Source organism: Microplitis demolitor, chromosome 2 (genome assembly GCF_026212275.2).
Source record: "Microplitis demolitor isolate Queensland-Clemson2020A chromosome 2, iyMicDemo2.1a, whole genome shotgun sequence".
Classification (NCBI taxonomy): Eukaryota; Metazoa; Arthropoda; class Insecta; order Hymenoptera; family Braconidae; genus Microplitis; species Microplitis demolitor.
Genome location: NC_068546.1, coordinates 3,610,005 through 3,633,102, shown reverse-complemented (window position 1 = coordinate 3,633,102; position 23,098 = coordinate 3,610,005). Strand labels below are relative to the sequence as shown.

The 23,098-nt window shown below is 24.0% G+C and overlaps 3 protein-coding genes across 5 annotated transcripts; 1 reads left to right on the top strand and 2 right to left on the bottom strand.

Annotated features, from left to right (window-relative positions):
• Positions 1–271: 271 nt before the first annotated feature.
• On the bottom strand, positions 272–3,279 carry LOC103579995 (transmembrane ascorbate-dependent reductase CYB561). 2 transcript variants are annotated; one of them, XM_008561581.2, is made up of 4 exons: positions 3,081–3,279; positions 2,373–2,588; positions 1,496–1,704; positions 272–808 (listed from the first exon to the last, which is right to left on the bottom strand). In XM_008561581.2, exons 2-4 carry the CDS (start codon positions 2,584–2,586, stop codon positions 491–493), a joined length of 741 nt encoding a protein of 246 aa, XP_008559803.1. In that variant the 5' UTR covers positions 2,587–2,588; positions 3,081–3,279; the 3' UTR covers positions 272–490. The 2 variants fall into 2 exon arrangements, with proteins under 2 accessions (XP_008559803.1, XP_008559804.2); XM_008561582.2 differs by lacking the exon at positions 3,081–3,279 and adding an exon at positions 2,722–2,891.
• Positions 3,280–4,978: 1,699 nt separating this feature from the next.
• LOC103579993 (vesicle-associated membrane protein 2) lies at positions 4,979–19,040 on the bottom strand. 2 transcript variants are annotated; one of them, XM_008561576.2, is made up of 5 exons: positions 18,960–19,040; positions 12,588–12,799; positions 12,425–12,504; positions 12,305–12,356; positions 4,979–5,428 (listed from the first exon to the last, which is right to left on the bottom strand). In XM_008561576.2, the coding sequence occupies exons 1-5, from the start codon at positions 18,968–18,970 to the stop codon at positions 5,244–5,246; spliced, it is 540 nt and encodes a 179-aa protein (XP_008559798.1). In that variant the 5' UTR covers positions 18,971–19,040; the 3' UTR covers positions 4,979–5,243. The 2 variants fall into 2 exon arrangements, with proteins under 2 accessions (XP_008559798.1, XP_008559799.1); XM_008561577.3 differs by lacking the exon at positions 18,960–19,040 and adding an exon at positions 15,725–16,023 and having other exon boundaries at positions 4,982–5,428.
• On the top strand, positions 18,529–21,954 carry LOC103579994 (vesicle-associated membrane protein 2). Its single transcript, XM_008561579.3, has 3 exons — positions 18,529–18,697; positions 18,998–19,326; positions 21,801–21,954. The coding sequence occupies exons 2-3, from the start codon at positions 19,014–19,016 to the stop codon at positions 21,848–21,850; spliced, it is 363 nt and encodes a 120-aa protein (XP_008559801.1). The 5' UTR covers positions 18,529–18,697; positions 18,998–19,013; the 3' UTR covers positions 21,851–21,954.
• The last annotated feature ends 1,144 nt before the right edge of the window (positions 21,955–23,098 follow it).

Sequence of the window (23,098 nt, the reverse complement as noted above, 5' to 3'; positions counted from 1 at the left end):
AGCGGGAAGTTAAAAACGTTAATATTGTAATGGGATATTCCCACTAGAAAAAAAGTTATGTCGTTACGAAGTCAAAAACAATAATACGAATCACAAAAACAATACTGCGGCTCGTATTCCCTCTATATTTTGGAGCTGAAACCTCATGGTTCAGTCGAAACTCTGAAATAGGAGACATTTCTCTAAAATTGGTGCAAATTTGGTTGAAAGTCTATGATGTCACCCAAAAATAAGTCATCAGGAGGTGAAAAATTATGAAAATCACAAAAAAAATTTCTAAAATCACTTTTTTGAAGACCACTCTAATATATATAAAACAAAATGATTTTCAGTTTGTAAATTATACATATATTTTTAATTATATTATTAATAGAATCATATATCAATAAATATTAGAACATAAAAAATACAAGCACCAGCATTTTTTTAATACTATTTAGCACACATATACTTTAAAATCACTCAACACGGAATATAATAATAACATTTTTTACTGACGTCCAGTTAATAAAATATCATCTTCAGTGCGTGGTTGTCGTTTGTATCCGGTATGAGACACTAGGTAGACAGTAAGACCTCCGAAAATTACAAACAGTAGGCCCATGACGTTTATCAAAATTCCTTCAGGTACGAACTGCGAATATTTTGAGCTTAATGCAAAAATAGCTTTTTCATTTAATCCGAGTAAGCAGGAAGCAATGACACCAACAAATCCAGCGGTTCCAAAGTAAACGTGGATTGGTAAATATGCTGAACGTATTGATACATGAAGACCAGGGAATAAAAATGAAATAAAACCTGCCAGCCACTGAAAATTAATTTTTAAAATAAAATTTTTCAATCTCAAAAAAAAATTAAAAATTTTTTAAATTGGAAAGTTTGTGGTAAAATGGGCAGTGCAAAATAATTTTTCTTTTTTTGTAGTTTTGTTTTCAAACTCTATAATTTCTAAAATAAAAATGATTTTGTTTCATCGGGGTAAAATGGTCAGAAAAAATTTTTTTGGTAAAAATTGATTTCTTACAAAAATTTTTTTATTTTGACGGAAAAATTTTTTAAACCGAAAAATTTTTAAAGTCATTTTCAAATCAAATGCTATTAAATACTTTTCTCGCAATTAACTTAATCCATAAAATTATTTTTCTACCAGATTTTTATCAATGGAATAAAATTTCTTGTCCAATTTTTGATCTAAATAAAACTTTCAAATTTTTCCATCTCTCAATTTTTTTTAAAACAATTTTATATAGGGTAGCAGAACAATTTATAGCCACTGCTCTATTTTTGGACATTTAATACTTTATTTTAATTAATGAAAAAGTATAAAATGAAATTTCCAGTTTAATAGTGGGATAAAAGTATCTTTGAACACATTTTTAAAAATAAATTATGTCATCGTGTACATTACAAATTATTTTATTTAAATTTTGCGTGTCTTAAAATGGCCCTAAAGTGTTCAAAAGCGGTACCTCTACTCTATATATTCATAACTTACTTGGCATGCAAATAGAATGACACTACTGAGTCCAACCCAACTGTGCAATGTATACATGTTAGGAATTGGCGGTTTTTTTAAATTGTGCATATCAAATACGGCAATTAATGCAACTACAGTCATCACAAGTGTAAAAATCATAATTCCTCCATGCAATAACTTCAGTCTTCTTTTGCGTACTGTTCTTTGTGATCTGTAAATTAGCATACCTAAAAAAAAATTATTCAAAAAATTAGTTATTCAATTGCGCGAAATTAAATCCCGGAATCTTATTTATTTGAATACATATTTATCTAAGTCGAAATTTTAATTCTTTTTGCGATTCTAGCTTATCACTGTTTTAGTAATTTTTGATTTTATCAATTACTTGATAACCAACTTTTCTTACAAGATTTAAATTAATAATTGCGATACCTTCCGATAACAAAAAGCGCTCTTTATGACTCCATTTTTTTTAACAGCGTAATTAGTTATAACTTTTTGAATTTCTATTTTATCTACTTGTTCTTAAGGACCTTTTTTGTAGCCCATTAAATTTTCTACAAAATTGCTCTAGACTTTTTTTATCTATTTTCAAATCCGTAGAAGTTACAAGTGTTTATAAAAAAGTAAATTCAAAAAATCATGAAATTAGCAGACAATGAAAAATTTTGAATTTTTTTTTCAACAATTTAAAAAAAAAAAAAACTAAAAATATGCACATGTAGAAAATTAAAAAAACTATAGGTGCAATTTTTTCAAATATCTTTTTTTTTGAATTTTATCTTAGCACGTAAAATGAATAAATTTAAAAAAAAGTGGGCGCGAAATTTAAAATAAATTTTTGATATTTTTAACCTTAGATGCTTCGTAATTTATTTTATTTTTAATTACTTACCATTAGCATACAAAAATACTAGGCCGATAGTCATTAATAATGGATGCCAATTAAATTGGAGCGTAGGATTATCAGTCCATGCAAAACCTCCTTGGAAATTTTTAGTCCATACTATCATCAAAATAATTAAAACAAGTCCGACTACTTCGGTAACGCCCAATAAAAATTTAAACCCCACCAAATTTTCAGCCGCTGGTTCCCCGATTTGGTCCATATCTTTAAATATTAATTTATTATCACTAAATAATTTAAATTAATCCCAAATAAAAATATTTAAAAAGGCAAGTAAATTTTTCAAACTTAAAAAATATTTTATTTTAAATAAAATAATAATTAATATTTATTGTACCTTGACATAACTGATAATTGTAATTATCATAAGACATTTGTAAACATATAAATTACGGATAAATTATATTTTCTCGAGCAAAACAATTTATTTATAAACAGAACTGCGGAATATTTTTTTTTAAGTTAAAAATAGAAATGAAATATTTGAATTTTTTTAATTTTATTCTATCGAAAAATATGAAATTTTAGTAGAGTTAAATTTTTATGGAAAAAATATATATATTTCATGAGAAACATATGTTTGTAATTAATGTATATAGATGAGTAATCTGAGCGAAAGTAAAATATAAAATTTTTGATATTTAAATAATAAGAAAATTGATAATTAAAAAAAAAAAATAGTTTAATTTTGTTTACCGTGAGTTATTTTGTAAATAATTTTTAAATATTTTGATCAACAGGTACTTAGTTACTTTATAACATTGTAACAGTTGTAGGTATACTACTACTAACTACCAAAAAATGCGCGTATCTTAGCGATCGCAAGAGTCTATTGCGTCTATTGATTATCTTCAAGGCTTGAAAATAGGTACAGTAAGTTGCTGTCAGATAGTATACGGTCGAATTCCTAACAAGAACTTGCGATAATCAATGGAGGAGCCCCTTCTCTTTTAAAGAATGATTTACAGCGCATGCGTGTCTTGCGCAGATCGCAATAACAATGATCTCGATAATATAGATCTCAAATATCAAGATTTCTATTATACAAACCCGATAATTCAGATAATTGATAACTAATATCTCAAGACACCCAGATAGTCAATTTGTCCGCAACTTGACGTTAACTTGCAGCAGCAACTTGATGCCAACTTGACGTGCGCAATAATTGATGACAACTTGTCAAGTTGAATATGCAATAGGTAGACAAGTCAAAAATCGTCGAAAAGTTGACGGAAACTTTCTCTGGCGAATTGACATCATATTGCAGCTGCAAATTGCCGCTAACTGTCTAAGAAAATTCAAGCTATACTCTGATAGCAACACTTGTTGGTCAGGAATTTGACGTCAATTAGTTGCGACCGAGTTTTCGACAACTTTTTGCAGTCAACTTGGTAATAGGTTGCGGTAGTAAATTGACGCCAAGTTTCTTGAAAAATTGGTAACAAATTGTAGTCAACAGTTACCAAAACTAAAAGTTGTTTAGAAGTTGTCATCAACTTGATCGCAGTAAATTGACACCAATTTTCTGACCAGAAAATCTTCAGGGACAGGACACAATTTGTTTCTTGACAAATTATTAACCACTGACAAGTAAGCAGCCATGTAGAGTTTACTTTGCAGATATGATAAGGCGCGATAATCACGCATGCGTTGAATCAAATTATTTATATACAATCAAAGTGAAAAAAGTGGTTTGCAAGACAGTTAGTAAATAAAGACGTCAAAAAAAAATGTTAAAGATGAATGCTTTCTTTAAAATTAAATTTTGGCAAAGAAGACTCCGTATTTATTTTTTACGGCCAACGATATAATTGTCTGCATATATATGCATACATATCTTGATTATTAGTTAATTATATATAATTTCTTTATATATTTACATACATAATTAAAAATAAAACAAAATTTTATCTTATTAATTTTTATTTTCCAGCTTTATAATTAACATCAATAAATTATTTAATACGTAGGCCTAAAAATTACTTTTATTCAGATGAATTTTTTTTTTTTTAAATAAATTTAAATTAATCATTAATAATAATTGATTATCAACAAACTATATTATATATTATTATAATACATGTGTAGCAATAAATAAACAAAATTTAAACTAAATTTTTTTTTAATTGTAATCAATAATTACTTTTTTCTAAATTTTATTATTATAGTCACGCGGTGAATACACAAGTGTTAATATATATTTATATATTTTATTTCAAAACATAATTTTAACTAGTTTTTTTTTTAATAAACTAACGAATAATTATTCATGAAATAAATTAAATTTTAAATTGTGTTCAATGTGAATTAATTAAGCTTCTAAAACATTTTTTTTTTATATTAATTATCTAAAAAAAAGTCAAATAATTTATATATATATATATATATATATACATATATATATATATATATATATATATATATATATATATAATTTTTTATCCAATTTGATATATTTATATATATTAATAATTTTTCATATATATACATAATACAGAACGGTATTCACCAGTATGCGTTAATTAACAATTAATAGTGTTAATAATTATTTTAATAAATATTTAATTAGACATTATTCGAGTTTTATTTAATTGTCATTAAATTTATATTTATTAAGTTGAATATTATTTATTTAATAATGAGTAATTTTTCTAATTGCATATTGTTGTTATTATTACATTATATTACATTATAATTTTATTGAGAAAAAAAAAGGAAAAGAATTTCATCATTTTCATATCTTATTTATTTATGTACTTTTTTTTTTTAATTTTTAATTTAAGCAGTACCTCATTTTTTTAGGTGTTATTATTATCATGTTAATTAATAATATATTTGTTATTAGTAATTAATATTTTTTTACATGACACTGCGTCGAAATAGTCCATCATTGAGCGAACCGACGTAAGCAGCCGCGGGGGCTGATTGCGCGGGGCCAGCAGCTGGAGCTGGGGCTGGTTGACCAACTGGGGCACCTGGTGGTGGTCCGTATTGATAAACAGGCCCAGCTTGCTGTGCTGGTGGAGAGTCCGGCATGAATTTTGCTATAAAAAATTTATCAGTATTATTATTAGTATAAGAAACAATAAAAATAGTTTTTTAAAGTTTTTATATACAACATTAAAAATTCATTGTTTAAATGAGTACACGTCCAATTGTGTAATTTGTTTATTGGGTTTTATTGTTTATATAATTATTAAATCTATTTTAGATTGTAAATGTTCATATAATTTATTAATAACGATAATAAATAAAATATTATTGTATTGTTATGTGTCTGTTTGCAGAGTTACATTGTTTTATTAATGTAATATAATTACATATATATATATATATATATATATATATATGTAGAAAGTTGAACTAGTAAAGAAAAATCTATTACTTTGTGAAAAAAAATTTTTTTTTACATTATATTTAATGATGTAGTTTGATTTTTAACCATATCTGATGCATATATGATCAGTATGTGCGTATATGGCATTTTGAATCATATATGTTTAGAAATTAATGTTATTATATATTGGAACCATATATGAAATATATGACTCATATCCTTTATAATCAAATATATGGATTGCGTACTATATCTGATGCGTTTATGGTTGGCATATTGATGTTATATGACATTAAAATTGTATATGAATCAGATGTCATTTATTTTTTATATGTTCGAAACATCATTTTGAAAGGTAATAATTCATTTTTAACCATATCTGATTCATATATGATATTTACATTAATATAACCACATACTTTGACAATATATGATTTATATGGTTTTGGAATTTAATTTCAGTTTTTTTTAATCATTTAAAAACTTCATCTGACATTCACATAGAAACTGAATTTTTTTGTCATAAAAAAATTATCTGATGCATATATGACATACTGATACAAATAAGCTACTTCATTAATCATGTACGTATCAGATATTGTTCAAACACGAATATTATCTTGAAAAAATTATATGAACTTTGGTTTCATATAATTTATACGCGACATATATATGAACAAAATGATCATATAAGTCATATAATAATCAGAAATGGATTATACATTGTTTGTAATTTATCACAATCATATAATGAGTAAATAAGGTATTATTTTGACATACTATTATCTGATTCATATATGACACAAAAATACCATATATCCACTTTATTAATCATATACGTATCAGCTATTGTTCAAACACGAATATTGTCTTGAAAAAATTATATACAATAAAAATTATATGAACTTTGTCCTCATACAATTCATACGCGACATACAAACAAAATAATCATATAAGTCATATAATCATCATATACGGTTCATATACTATTTCTGAGACATATAACCAGAGAATAAGCTACAATTCATATATGAACCAAATTTTTCAGATAAAAAAAAAATCATCTGATTCATGTACGGCATGGATACAAAGTATACACTGCGATCATATACTCATCAGATACGGTTTAAATCCTATTTATAGCCCAAAATAATTGAGAAAAAAATCATACACATTTTTTTTTACTAGTTATATAAAATTCGAATCGTAATAGAAATAAATTGAAGAAATTTCGCAAGCAAATTAGCTTTAAACATGCATAAGATTATTGTATATCTTTTATAAATTATTTCTTACCTCAATCCCCTCAATAATTAAAAATTATAAATAAATTTTTTTTTAAATTCTTCCCTGGATTTCTGGCATCGAATTTACAAATTTAAAAATATTAATAAAAAAATTTCTAATTTATTTATTTTCTTTATTATCATTATCATTATTTATTGTTATTCATTTATTATTAACATGTATATATGTATAACATTTGTAGATTATTTGTTATTAATTAATATTAATATAATTAATATTTCTTTTCTATTATTTTTAAGCTTCAAATTTTACCCTACAATTATTCTGCAGTGTTCGTAAATTCATATATCTTTATCGTAAAAATATAATAAGCTGCAAATAAATATATAACATAAATAATTTTTTTTCTTGTTCATATAATTTCTCAATATTTATTTATTTATTTATTTTTTTTTTTTACTAATAGTCTACGAACACCTGGATAATGTATTGAATAATAATAATAATTATTATTTATTTAATATGCGTTTATTATTGGCAGACTAATAAATAATAACAATAATAATATTAATGAATTATTATTGTTATTACTATTTAATTTATTGAATGCATTTTATGGAATTATAATTATTTACAGATCACGATAACGTGAAAATTTATTATTATAATAATTATAATATTTTTTTTATCAATAATCAGTTTAAATATATTAATCATTAATTAATTAATTGATTTATTAACTGATAATAATTATTTAATTAATAATAATTATATATATCGAGTGTTATAAAGACACAAATTGGGAGTTCTAAAATATTATTATTATTATTATTATTTTTTTTTTTTAAATATTAGAATTATTATTTATATCGGAATTAAACCAAATAATATTTTTACAATGCGAAATTTTTTTTTAAGTAATTAAATAATGATTAATTATTTATTTTTGTTGATAATTAATTTGTTGGATAATAATTAAATGATCGTTTTTCTAGAAAAAAATTAAAATGATTTTTTAAAATAAAATAGTCGTTGTACTTCTTTACAAAAAATGACTAATTAATTCGAACGAATTAAAAATTAAGACAGAAAAAAAAACAAGATTTTTTTTAATTATAGTCCTAATTTAATATATTTTTATTTATTTATTTATTTATTTTTATAATTTATTAATTTATCTTGATTTTTAAAATTATTTTATTATTTAGTTATTTAAAATCAATTAATTCATTTTATTTATTGAGTGTAGTGTCCATCGGTGATTTTCCCTGAAAATAATTTATAATTTTTTTTTATATATAAATATTTATATTTTATTATATTTATGTATTTAGTGAAGATAAAAAAATAAATTACTGGGGAAAAAATACTCAGATAGATCGTATATGATATTTTTGAACAATCCTAATATATGATATGAACTTATATGATCATATATAATCTCAAACTCCGTATGTGATCTTGCTATAAATTATGCGTACTTATACAAGATATCAGATACAAAAAATTATCTTATATGATCATATCTGATTATAATCGGCCGTATCTGTCCATATATTATACCATATATGAGTTCATATGATCATATATGACCATTGATGTCAAAAGTAACCATATGTGAACTCATATGCTCACATATGAGCGTGTATTTTATATGTAACCATATGTGATTATATACGATCATATATGAACATAAATGGTTATTTTTTAATCTGATCAGATCGAACTACTGATACCTAATCATATATGATCATATCTATGAATTTTTTCTCGTGTATATATAATAATTACTCAGATTTAACTACCCATACGAAAAAATATATATGCGGGCTAATTACATATATGTGACATATATGAGGCATATATGTCCCATATATGAAGTTTGCCCGCATATATATTTTTTCGTATGGGATAGATACCAAAAATAACAATATCTGATCATATATAATTATATATGAATATTGATGATTATATATGGTTATATCTGTTCATATATAATCAGATAAAACTACTTTTTTGCAAAGCCTCTCAGTTTTAGGTCATATGTGATCATATATGATCTTAATAATGGCTTCTCATGTAGGATCAAGTTAAAATTCATACATGTCTAATATTATCAAATATAGATTCACAGCGGCTAATGGTCGAATATATGTATATATATATAGCCATCCCAGTATTTTTTCCCGAATTATTTAAAAATTAGAAAATAAATTTATTTTTTAATTTAAGATAATCTTTTTGTTTTAATTTCCAATCCAATTATAAATTTAGAAACATTTTTAATTTTCCCAATTTATCGTCATATATATTTCTAGATTTACATTTTTTTCAAAAATTATGAACGACATATTTACTTTATTTAAAAAAAAATTTTTAAAAATTGGAATAAAAGTAAAAGTAAAAAAATTATGGCATAGTATAGAATAAATGAGAGTATTATTCTAGATCCGTATAATTTATGTCTTTCAAATTTTAACTTTAATAATTCACCGAAAAAATATGATTATTTATGGGTTTCAAAAAAATGTAAATAGAGCTCCATAATATTAAAATATACGGTAATAAACATAATCAATATTTACCATATATTTTTAAATATGTCATTAACTACATATTGCTTTTCAATACGGGCCTGTATTCGACGAGAATTTTAAATCATACCAACCTTCTACAACCCGCAGTTACGAACTCATACATGAAATTTTAAATTGATTGCCTCTCATTTATTCTAAATATTTTTTTCTTTTAAAACCTTTTATTTATTTAAATTTAATTCATTACAAATTATAAAAAAAAATCAAGATCTCTGATTAAATCTCCAAAATTTCCTATTACCCATGTACTTTTAATCACGACACCCACATTTACCCCATCTATAAATTATTCTCTCAAAAATAAATAAATTTCACGATAATAATAATTTTTCAAAATTTCTTTTTTTCAAATCCTTTTAAAAATTTTGAAAAAATTACCGCCAAAAATATTTAAAATCTATCCTAATAATTTTTAAAAATTTTGAACCCAAATATGAATAATTACAAAAAATTTTTAATTTTTTGTAATCAAAAATTAATTATTGATTTTTTTTTTTTTTTTTTTTTGTAAGTAAAATTTATTTGAAAAAGATTATCTTCAAGTAGAAAGAAAACGAGTAAAGTCAGACAAAGTTTAAAAAAGAAATTAATAAAACAATTAAAGCAAAAAAATTTGAAATTCAAACATTAATAGTAAATATTACTACTATTATATGATATATATATATATATATTAAATGAACTTATAAGTTTATAATAGTAGCAAAGTCATGACATTAATGTCTAAATTTTAAATTATCCATCTATATTACTCGTGCGTCCAACAGTTCGATAATAATAATAAGAATAATAATAATAACAATAATAATAATGATAATAAGTTGAACCAATAGCATGCAAGTAGGTCACTAACATTCATATATTTAAACATATATAGGTCATTTGAACATGCGTAAATCGATTCTGCGCAGCTAAAATCAAATAATATTATAATTTATTTTATTTTATTTAATAAAATAGAATAAATAAACGGAAAATATTTTCTGGAGTTAATTATATTATTTATTCAATGTTAAATAAAATTTAAGCGGTTTTTTTAAAATAATTTTTTGGAGTGCATGCATATTAAGCGCATGCAATGAAGATCGTCCCAGATGGATAATTTTTATTTGTTTTGTATATAAATAAAAAAATATGGTTTGCTTTGTTTATGAGTGGTCAGTAAATTTTTGGTGTTTTGGATGCTGGGTAATTTTGGGCGAAATTTTGACGGCGTGAAAAATTAGTTAGGAAATTTTTGGAAAGTTTTTTTTTTTTGGTTGGAGGTTTGAGGAAATGACGATAAGTTTTTTGAATTTTGGTTTGGGTCGTTGGTTTATAGAAACTTTTTTGTGGGAAATTTGATTGGCGCGAGAAGAGGTCTTATGATTTTTTGATATTATGGATTCTTTGGATAGTGAGTGTATTTTGAGGAATTAAAAATAGACTTGCCAGTTTTGTAACAAATGTGAATTTTGGATACTGTAATTTTTTGTATGCGAAAATAATTTGTCATAGAAATTTTAGACAATAATGATAAAAAAATGTGTATTGGATAAACAAATAAAATTGAAAGCTTTTTTAAATAAAAATAAATAATTTATTTTAAGGATTTTTCTTTGGACAATAAAAACTCTCACGTGAGCGTTAAAAAATAGTCTGATGACATACTCTAGTATTAAAAGTTAATTATGAATAAATAAAAAAATGTATATTTTATAAATTGCGCCATGCTGAAAATTTGTGAACAAAATATTTAGATTCAATTAACAAAGAATGTTTATTGAAATAAGAAAAAAAAATAATTATTAATTATTGCAATTAAAGTGTAGGAATATTAATTTTAAATTGAGAAAGTTGTAAATTTGTTTAAAAAAATAAATAAAATTGTTTAAAGTTTTTAGCTTACCCTTTTTAGTGTCTGAAAATAACTTAAAAAAAAAAATGTATTGCGTATTGTTGTCAGATTATTGTTTGTCATAAACCTGGGACTAGCTTCGAAAAAAAAACATTAAAAAAAATCCATTGTTAAAGTTAATTTTTTTTTTTTAGTTACACAGACAGACACATAACAATAATTTGGGCCATTACTTATCATTTGTTACTAATATGTTATATTATAAATAATTTTAAGTCTTTTTCCACTCGAAAAAACTCATTGAATTTTAAAAAAATGAGGGCCCTATATTGTTATTGATAAATATAGCAATAGTACACCAGCAAACCTAGAGAGAGGAGTAACACAGATCCTATTAAATATTTACCTCAGGATAAATAATAAATAAAATATAAATATATAAAAAATAGACACAGATGACAGACAGACAGATTAGATAGTTTTCAAATAAATCCGGTAATAGGTAAAACAATCCTACAACAGACAATCACCAAATAATATCTTTTGGAAGCCTTCGATAATTTAAATAATCAAAAATAATTACGTAAAATCCAACAACAAAAAAATAAATAAAACATTTTTCATGGGGGAGACAATTTGTTTTTTTTTCTCTACCTGCACTCACTCATACATTTATTTTTCTTCTGGCTATTCATCTCAGCGTGTCTACATGACGTTCGCTAACAAAAAAAAAGATAAAATAATTCATGATATCCAATTTTCATAATCATTTTTATCGAATTATTTTTACAAGGGACAAAACCTTTTGTACTTTTAATTTTTCTTCAAACGTAATTATTTTATTACTCATTTTTTTTTTAATTTTCGCTGTTCATAAAAAAAAATTTTTTCAATTACTTACCAACAATGATGGCCAATATTATCAATCCGATGACGCCCATAATAATCATCATCTATAAAAAAAAAATAGTATTGAATTACAATAAATTAATCAATCAATCATTTAATTTTCAAAATTTACCTTTAAATTTTGTAGCCAGAATTTTCTTTTAAGTTTACCCGCCTGTTGTTCAAACTGTGATGCTCCTTGTTGCAGTGCATCTAAAACAAGACAACAAATAATTCATTTTATTTCTACAAGTACAGTTAGATTTTTGAATTCAATAGAGTAATAGATTAATTACCAGCTCGATCATCAAGCTCAGAAAGTTTCTGATCTCGTTCTAATACTTTCTCGACATTAGTTTTCATTATGTCGACGACTTCATCGACTTGAGCTTGTGTCTGCTGAAGACGTTTCTGTGATGCAATTTGTTGGGGTGTCCGCGGACCACCAACGATGCCATCGGCATTAGCACCCGCTGCAGCATCTGGTGCAAGTCCACCTTCTGATGCCCTTTAAAAAATAATTTCTTATTAGAAATTTTCAAAATTCACACAACTCGGATATTTAATCCGAAATTGATTTTTCTTTTTTTTTTCTCTTTGAAATTTAATTACTCGAGGTCTAGAGTCCAGTTGAACTATACTACGAACTCCGTAATTGAAGTTAGTGCCGGTAAATTTGATTTAGTTGATAGAAAATTTAACAAATTGCTGACTAATATTATGAGGAGTCAAAATTAATTTTTTTGAAAATTTTAATAGAAATTGGAGTTAACTTTGAGATTTAAAAAATTAATTGTGGTGACATGTCTAGAAGGATATATGAGGATATGAGAATTAACTCCGGTAGTTGGTATTAATTTTTGTATTTGGAGTTAACTTTGATAAAATTTATAATTAGGACTAGGTTATTTGCTTTTATTTCAAAATAGCAATTAATAAACAATAGTATTAAATTTTGTAATTACGATGGCAATACAGACCGTGTAAAAAAATTTTTTAAATAAAAGTTGTTCAAAATGTAATTTCATAAAAAAATGTATCGTATAATTTTTCCTTAAGACTAATATAAAAGCTGTAATTTTAAAACTAAGATTTTCATAAATAACAAAAATTTGAATCATTCATTATGAATCTTAATTCTGTAATTACGATGAAAATATTGACCGTATAAAAAAATTTTTTAAACAAAAGTTGTAAGAAATTTGATTTTCTAAAAAAAATGTTTCTTATGATTTTCTTATACGACCAATATTTTCACCGTAATTTCAAAAGTAAGATTTTCATAATTAACAAAAATTTGAATTATTCATTATGAATCTTAATTCTGTAATTACGATGAAAATATTGACCGTATAAACAAATCGTAAGAGACATTTTTTTATAAAAATAAATTTCCTACAACTTTTGTTTAAAAACTTTTTTTTTAAGACCAATATTTTCGCCGTAATATTAAACATTTGAACTATTGATTTCGAAGTAAAGACAAAAAAATCTTGTCCCTACTTATAATTAATTATGATTAAGAGTAAAAGGTTAAAGTGTAGTTGAAATTAACTCCATAAAAAGTTAAGATGAATTTTGAGAGGAATTTATTTTAAGTTCGAGATTAGATAAAATTGATTATAATAGGAGTTAAAATTAATTTTAATCGTATCTAAAATTGAATTCGATAGTTTATAGAAAGCAATAGGAGTAACTCCAATAAAAAAAAAAAGTTAACTTCAATAGATGTTCTAAAAATACTTCAATAGGATCACGAATCAATTCCAATAAAAGAGAAAATAGACTTTTCTATAGGAGTCAAAATCAAAGTCAGTAGAAATTATAATTAATTCCATTAATAATGAAAATTAACTGAAGAAATTTGAATTGACTTTCACATGACTGAAAATCAACCATAAAATTGAATATAACCTCCATGGAAGCAGAAATTACCTTAAATAAACTTTAATAGAAGTTAAAGAACTAACTCAAGCAATAATTGAAATGAAATCCAATCAGGGACTTAAACTACGATAGCAATTAAAATCTACTTTTCCAGCGGTTAGAGTTAACTTGGATGAAAAATCTGGTTTAATGGAGCTTAAATTGACCCAATACATTTTTTTACAATTTAACTTATGCATTAGTTTTAAAAAAATGTCTTTCCTATAATTATTGTAACTTCTAATATGATATTGATATTAGCCTACGTCTAATAATTATTAAATTTTTGAAAAACGATTTAGAAATAAAAAAAAAAATATTTCAAAAAATTGCACCCATAGTTTTTTTAATTTTCTCCATGTGTATTTTTTATTTTTATTTTTTTTTTTAAATTGAGCCGTTAAAAAATAAATCCAAAAATTTTTGTCTGCTAACCGGAATCGTAACTTCTAATAATTTATTTTTTTGTTTCACATTTTTGAAAATTTTTTATTTTTAACCAAAAATAAAATTTTGAGTTTTAAAAAATTTGATCCTTTTTTTATACTTCCCAAAATTTTAAATAAATTTTTCTTACAAAAAAATTTTTCAAATTTAAAAGTAAAATTGGTAAATTTTTACCGCAAAAAAAGTAACAAAAAAAAATAATAATTTTTCTCAAGGATAATTTATAATCAATATAATTAATAACATTAAAGAGCAAGTTATTTAATCTAATAAGAAATATCAGTACTTCCTATGGTGCCTTGGGGCACAAAGTAAAAGGTCGGAGATGGGGCCGAGCAAAAGGTCAACGGCGCGGGTTAACCTCGAGCTCCTCCTATTTATTTTTATTTCATTATTTATTTATTTATTTATAATTATTTTACTTCCGCAATTTTATTTCTCATTAAATGAAAAAATTTCAAACTTCTCAAAAAATAAATAAAATATTTTTCCAAATCACAAAATCAAAAATTTTAAAAAATAATTCAATATTTTTTTCTTTTCTACAATTAATTCAAATATATTTTTATATGATAATCGATTATCTAAATATAGAACAAATGGAAACTTTTTTTGTCTTTTTTTTTTTTTTTTTTGTAAATTTAAATATGAAAACTTCTCATAAAAGAATATATAAATTTTCACATAAATATATAAATTTTTCTACTCTAATTGACTTAAGACTCTAGAGCTGCATTGACTTTTATTAAAAAGTTGCAGTAGCCAGGAAAGTATGCAATCGAATCGATTGTCCAGACACTAGACAATTGCGTCTTTGAATAAAAAATTTTTTACTGCTTATTTAAATAATAAATCACTTTAATTATCAATTAGTCCTCACTTGTCCTTTTACAGCAAATCAATAATTTTAAAAAATTCATATTCTAAATTTTTTTTAAATTTCCCACTGAAATTTTATTTTTCTCAAGAAAATTTTTTCCTACGAAAAAATAAAAAAATATTTATGTATATATATATATATATATATATATATATATATATATATATAAAAGGTACTTACATATTTATTTAAAATATAACTTGATATATATTTAATAAAATATATATTAATAAGAAAAACGACTAATTATTGAAAGACGTAAACGTTAAACCCGTAGGATTTTGACGAAACTGCCGATGACTTGGGTTTGGTGGCCGGTTATTGATAAATTTTATGTCAAGAATCGAGAATTGAATCACTAACGATATATCAGAATATATCGAATTGTTAATATCAAGTAAGAAAAATAGATTTTTAGATTTATTTATTTGAAATTAATGATGTAATTTATCTGTTTATTTATTTTTTTAAATTTATTTTATAAAATTATTTATAATAAACGATATGTTTATTTGTTATATGAGTATTTTATTTTAAAATAATCGTGACGTTCGTATTCGAGGGTATTCGATAACTCGAGGATTAAATGTTACGTAGGTATGAAAGAGTTTGCGCGCTATTGCCATTTGTTGCGCTTGCGTTAAAAATGGGTCAATAAAATCTGACCCGCCTACACTCGACACCCTTATGTGTAAAATCCTTATATTTTAGGGTACATGTTATATATTTATTTATATATATGTATATATGTATATCTATATATTTATATATATTATCTATAGATTTTGTACTCGACAGTTTAGTTTTAAGACTAACAGTTAAAACCTGATTGATTCGATATTTTTTTTTTTTATGAAAAATTTTGAGTTGGAAATTTTGGGTAAATTATTAATTTTATCAGGATTGATAAAATGATTTTTTGCAGTGAGATGTACTTTAAATCGATTATCAAAATGTCACAAGGTAAGTTTTTTATTTTTTTATTTTTAAGAAAAAAAATATTTTTAATAGAATTTTTGATTTTTTTTTTTGTTAAAATATATATTTTTATTCGAATATTTAAATTGAATTTCTGAAAAATTATTTGGTTTGAAGATTTTTAGTGAAAGTTTTTTTTTTTATTATTTTTCGAATTTTTTTTATGAAAAAAATTTATTTTGGGTTTTATTTCATAAGACTTTTTTTTTTTTAATTGATATAGAAAGGTTGAATTTTTTTTAAATTAAAGAGTTAAATCAATGGATGAAAATTTTAAAAAAATTAATTTAAAATTGGAGGTTTCATGAAAAGTTTAGAAAAAAATTTTGACTTTTTCTAAAATGGAAACAAAATTTTATGGAAATGGATGACGGTCATTTTTAACGATCATTGATTACGTACAGTGATGAATTGATTATTGTAATTTATATTTTACAATACGGTTGTTAAAAATAAAAAAAAATTTATTTAGTAATTATCAAAAATCAATTAAAAAGTTGATTAATATTTTTTATAAATGATTTTTTACTTTGATTACTTCTGGCGTTGAAACTATTACATTTATGTGATAAATGATAAGAATCTTTTTTATAGAAAATTTAATTCTCTACAAAATTGTTTATGTGTATTTTTATAGTATCTTTGATAGTTTTGGCAGAATACTAAATTAAAGTGACGGAAAGAAGTATAGGATTATATATTTGGAATAAAATTTAACAACATAATTATAACATTAGAAATATGCAATTTACGTGAAAAATTACGAATACCTTTTTTGTAGAGAATTCAATTTCCTACAAGATTGTTTATTTACATTTTGATCGTATCTCTAATAGTTTTCCTAGAAAATCAATTCTAAAATTTGACAAAATATAAAATAATATTTTTGGACAAAATATTCCATTGCTGCAAAAACATAAAATTCATTTGATAGAATTAAAAATATCGTTACGAAATTTAAATCTAAGAGCAGTGAAATGGCGTCAGCTGCTTGACAAAATGGCGGTATTACATGCGTGCGCACTAGTTCGAGCTATACATTTATTTCCTACAGTTATCTCTGCACTTTAAAAAAATTTCGAAATGAACGAGGATTAAATTTAGAGTAAATCTCGAATTAAATGCAGAGCGGTTGATTTTTTTTTACTTATTATATGCTTTCGGAGTGAAATTAACTCCAGAAGAGAGTTTACTTCAACATTAAAACTCCGGGTTGGGGTGAATTTAGATTGAAATGAAATCCATGTCACTCCGATGAAAAAAAAAATTCTCTATTTACCCCATATGCAGACTGACTTTTTTTAAACTCCGGAACTTTGAGTCATGGAGTCAATTTGGAATGAAACAAAATCTGTATTTACTCTGAATTTACTCCCGATTTTTAAAAGTGTAATTAGTAAATTTTTTGAAAAAATCATTTGAGGTATTCTTTGCATAAAAATGATCTCTACTAAATAATTTAGAAATGTCGGAAATATATATTTTTGTACAGTTAAAAATTACATTTTGAAAATGTTAGGTTTTTTTTTTTTTCAAATATTCCCAGTATTTATTTATTTTCAAAATCACATTCATCTTATTTACCAGCTAGTAATATAGAAAACTCTATTCTCAACTTAATTTTTAAAAAATCCCCAGATGGCGCGAAAAGTATAATTTTCAAATCGAACCTCTCAAAATAAAAAATAACCAAAAAAAAAAAACTAATTACCGCCTAAATCATAAACAATTAAAAAATAAAGTCTTTAATCTCGAAAAATAATTCCAATAAAAAAAATTAAATTTAAATTTCGCGCTCTTTTTATTTAAAATTCAAATTGTAAAAAATCAAAGATTCTTAAATAAAAAAAAACATTAAAATTAAATTATAATAATCTTTAATCACTGACTTAAATAATTTTTTGTGCAAAAAAAAAAAATTGTTTACTCTAATAACAACAATAATCATGATTATTGACGTCAAGCCTTAAATCATCGTGTAATGATCGAAACTGACGTCATCCATAAATTACGCCATCTTTAAAAGTAAATCCGTTATCCTTAGACTTGACGTGTCGTCTGTTAATTTTTATTTATTATTTTATTTTATTTTATTTTTGGTCTTTAATTTAATTTACAAATTCCCTGTCATTAATTAGACAAATTTATTTTTTTTTCTAAATCTAAATTTCCAAAGTAAGTAAATAGTTTTATTTTTTTATATTTATATTTTTGTTACTGTCGCCATTGTAATTTTAATAACAATAATAATTATTATCATTACTTATCATGCATTAAAAATGATTAATTAGTTACACAAAAAATAATCATTTATTTTTACTAATAATAATTTTTATTTAAAATAATAAGTAATTTTTTTAGCGGGAATTAAATTTAAATTGAATTAGAGGTTAAGGGCGTGTACGCTAAATTGTTAATTAAAAATATAATGACTTACTCATATGACATTTATTATGATGATTATTATTATTTTAGTTGTAAAAGTATCAATATGGACGGCGGTGGATATTCTGGAGACGCTGACCTGGGCAACAGGACAACGCAATCAATTTCGAGTAAAAAATTGCAACAAACTCAGGCTAAAGTCAATGAAGTTGTTGATATCATGAAAGTAAATGTTGAAAAAGTTTTGGAAAGAGATCAAAAACTGTCAGAGCTTGATAATCGCGCAGATGCGTTGCAACAAGGTGCTGCACAATTTGAACAGCAAGCTGGTAAATTGAAACGGAAATATTGGTGGAAAAATTTGAAAATGATGATTATCATTGGTATTATTTGCACAATTATACTGATTATTATAATTGGTAAGTTTTAAAAATATATTTTTTACAGAGGTTTTGGTGTAGGGAAGTTATGATTTTAATTAAGGTGTCAAAGTTCACGACGTTTAGGCCCAAGACAATTTATACCCGACAATTCATCCCCTGACAACTCATCCCCGACAATTTATCTCGTAATTTTAATATTCCAAATATTCGCAAAAATACATTCGTAATGTAAACAGCATAATTTTTATTCATTTTTAACACGGATAAAAAAAATATAATAATCGTGGATACGATTTCATGTATTTTATGCATGTGCATAACTGCAAAAATATACATACACATAAATAAGTGTGAAACAAAGTGCTCTTTTTTCACGAATTTTTTATGTGTGCAATTACAAGAAAATACACAGAAAAAGGTGTGAAAAATAGCGCCCTTTTTTCACGAATGATATGGAATTCTTTAATATAAAAAAGAGTGGAATTGTCGGGGATGAATTGTCTTGGGCCCAATACGCGCGGCACCGATTTTAATTAGGGTGTCAATGCAGTACAAAAGTTAGTTTTTATTCATTACACATGCAAATATTTACTATAAGTACTTTTACTGTTCATTGACACTCTTAATTTCTTAATCTACTTTTTTAAAAATAATATGTCATGGAATAAATTTAATACACTGAATAATTGTATTGATACTGAGAAAAAAATTAATTTTCCAGTAATACCCTTGCTAGTAATTACTACTACTTGATGGTGAATTTACTGAAACTCTTGAGATTCTTCTGAAATATGACAGCAAGCTTAGAATACTTTTAAACATTATTATAGAAAGGATTTATCGTCAATTTTTTTTTTAACATCATTCAAATGGTCTAAAGTAGAATATACTCGTATCAACTTTACTGATGAGCCCAGCAAGTATAGTGAGACCTGGATAAGTGAGACTCGAAGGGACCAAGATTTTTTTCTCACTTATCGAGGTTTCTCAGTTATAAAGAGACAATCAGATAAGCAAGATCAGTATAATAAATAAAAGTGAAATACATACAATTAATGTATATAGAGTAAAATAATAATACTTTATTTACTGATATCAAAATTAGCTTAAAAGCTGCGTTATTTTAGTATGTATGAAATAACTTTCCGTGACGAGTACCTAATACACGTTGATGTACGCATACGAAAGAAATTTTGTCTTTTTAGTAAAATAAATAGCTTCGACTATGAAAGTAAATAATTAATAGGTTAAAAAAAAAGTTATCCGTTAGAGACGGTCCTCAGTATCACGTAAAGAAGTTTTTTGTTGTGAAGGTGCCGTGCCCTGACAAAAAGTCTCAGTTATAGAGGTTTCTCACTTATTCGGTTCCCAGTTATAGAGCTTTCACTGTATATTCGGGGTGAAACCATTTTAATAATAACATTTTAAGGTTTTGATTCTATTCGATTCATATATGGTATTGCAGTGCCTACTGAAATTATTAGACCACATGCAGTCACTCATGGGATGAATACAATCTAAAAAGTTAATTAAGTAGACCAGGAAAGCTGTGATTTCTTTAACAACACAAATTACTATTACTATCTTTATTATTTATTTACGCTCTTAATTTATTTATCTAATTTTTAAAAAATAACGTATCAATGCAGGAAAAATTGAATGCACTGGTGTATTAATACAGAACAAAGATTAATATTTCAGTAATTACATTTACAAATAATTTCGTTACTTATTTACGCTCTTAATTTGTTCAATGAGTTTTTTTTAATTAATGTGTCAATGCAGAAATAATGCGATACTGTAAATTAGTGTCGATGCGGAAAAAAAATTAATTTGACTTGAAAATAATAGAAGTAATTAGCTTTATCAATTATTTACTCTCTTAATTTATATATTTAATTTATTAAAAGTACTGCGTCAATGCAGGCAAAATTGAATGTTCTGAATTAGTGTGTCAATGCAAAAATAATAATAAATTTTGAGTTTATCGGTCTTGAGAGTAGAATTATCAATTTTTCAAACTCTATTAAATAACCTATTGCTTAAATAATCAGGCAATAAAAAATTTTATTTTTCTGCAATCGCGTGTCAATGCTGAAAAAAAAATGAAATTATCCGTTTATCAGACTTGAAAATTATTCAATTAAGTTTTTATTAAATAATAGACGATTTATTGGTTAATTTTTATCTTTAGCAAAAAAAACACAGCTTTAAAAATGATTTAATATTTTTTAGGGACTATGATCTAAAATTGTTCTAAAAAATTTTTAACCTGTAAATTCAAATACAAATTCCGGCTAAAATATGGAAGATAAAAAAAAAATGTATCAATACAATTTTGTACGAAATTTAATTGTCTATAAAAAAGGCCCTCACTATTTTTGACCTAAATCTTATAAATAAGCCGCAATTTTTATTTTACAACAATGAAGCTTTATTTTACCTCTGCACTAAAACCTTTTAATTTTTTCTTAATCAATAAAATAATAATTATTTTATTTTAATTTCAGTATCATCATTACCAAGTTCCGACGCACCTGAACCTAAAGAAAGTCATTAACAACAGATTTTTAAAAAACCAGTAAACTATTTTTATATCCTATGTCGTTATATATGGGTTTATTATGAAATGAAAGTAATAAAAACAATAATATAATTAAATAATTATTATTATAGTATTATATTATTACTTTTAATCATTAGTATAAAAATAGTAATTAATTATAATTGTGTATTTTATTAATGCATTAATTTACTTACTCTTTATTTTTTTTTATCATTATTATTATTGTATTGGTTAAAATATGATGGATTGTATTGTATAATGTTTATAAATTAATAATAATATTTAATATACAAAAATGCATTTCTTTATTTACTTACTATTTATAATATAATTTTAAACCTCATAAATTAATTCGTAATTATATATCAACTATACTGATATATTTTTATAAATTAACATATTTTTTTTCTCCAGAAAACTTTCAAGGCTGATAAAATTTTTTGGTCCCTCATTTTTTAATAAAAATTCATTTAAAACCGGATATGGTTCAAATATTTAATTCAATTGACTATTTATAGAAAAAGAAAATAATGATTAAGTGCAAGCAGATTATAAAAAAAAATTTAATATTTAATTTATTATCTTCATTATTTAATGTTTTTTTCCTCTTCAGACTTTCAACTTGGCTTTATCTATATATATTTTTATACTTAATCTTATTGATGATAAAATTATTGTATTTTACTTTAATAATATTGCAATTTCAATATTTTTCTCTGCAATTTAATTTATTATTTTTTTTTTTTTTTTAGATACTTATGTAATAGTACTTTTATTTATTTGCTTTTATGTCTTTATAAAGAAGTTCATAAATTTATTTATTGATATTTTTTATCTTCTCACTAAAAAAAAATACAATTTTTTTAAATTTCAGTTTTTAGTCCGATTTCCGAAAATCAGGTTTTATTAGGGAATTAATATTTTAATGTCAGAAAAATATACTGTTGATTTTAAGGTCCACTGCGTTTTCGTCCCAAGACAATTCATCCTCGACAATACATCCCTAAAATATACAACATTCACAACAATTAGTTATCTAAAAAATAAAAAATAATAAAAAAAAAAAATATAAGCCAAGAATTCCGCTCATTATCGAATGCTCATTTTTCAGGAAAATGATAGTGATAAGGAATAATAATATATAGATTATTTCTAAAAGTATGAATTGTCGTAGGGATGAATAATCGCGAGGGACGAATTGCCGGGGTAGAGTTGTCAACAGATGAATTGTCTTGGGACGAA

What these genes read in the sequence shown, in the direction of transcription:
- LOC103579995 (XM_008561582.2), bottom strand. Translation starts at nt 2,758, where the DNA reads ATGTCTTATGATAATTACAATTATCAGTTATGTCAAG. An exon ending in CAATTATCAGTTATGTCAAG is followed by an intron (nt 2,589 to 2,721) that starts GTACAATAAATA and finishes TAATATTTAAAG; the next exon opens with ATATGGACCAAATCGGGGAA. An exon ending in AGTATTTTTGTATGCTAATG is followed by an intron (nt 1,705 to 2,372) that starts GTAAGTAATTAA and finishes ATTTTTTTTTAG; the next exon opens with GTATGCTAATTTACAGATCA.
- LOC103579993 (XM_008561576.2), bottom strand. An exon ending in TGAGCTTGATGATCGAGCTG is followed by an intron (nt 12,505 to 12,587) that starts GTAATTAATCTA and finishes GTCTTGTTTTAG; the next exon opens with ATGCACTGCAACAAGGAGCA. An exon ending in AATATTGGCCATCATTGTTG is followed by an intron (nt 5,429 to 12,304) that starts GTAAGTAATTGA and finishes AATTTTTTATAG; the next exon opens with CAAAATTCATGCCGGACTCT.
- LOC103579994 (XM_008561579.3), top strand. Translation starts at nt 19,014, where the DNA reads ATGGACGGCGGTGGATATTCTGGAGACGCTGACCTGGGCAACAGGACA. An exon ending in TATACTGATTATTATAATTG is followed by an intron (nt 19,327 to 21,800) that starts GTAAGTTTTAAA and finishes TTTTAATTTCAG; the next exon opens with TATCATCATTACCAAGTTCC.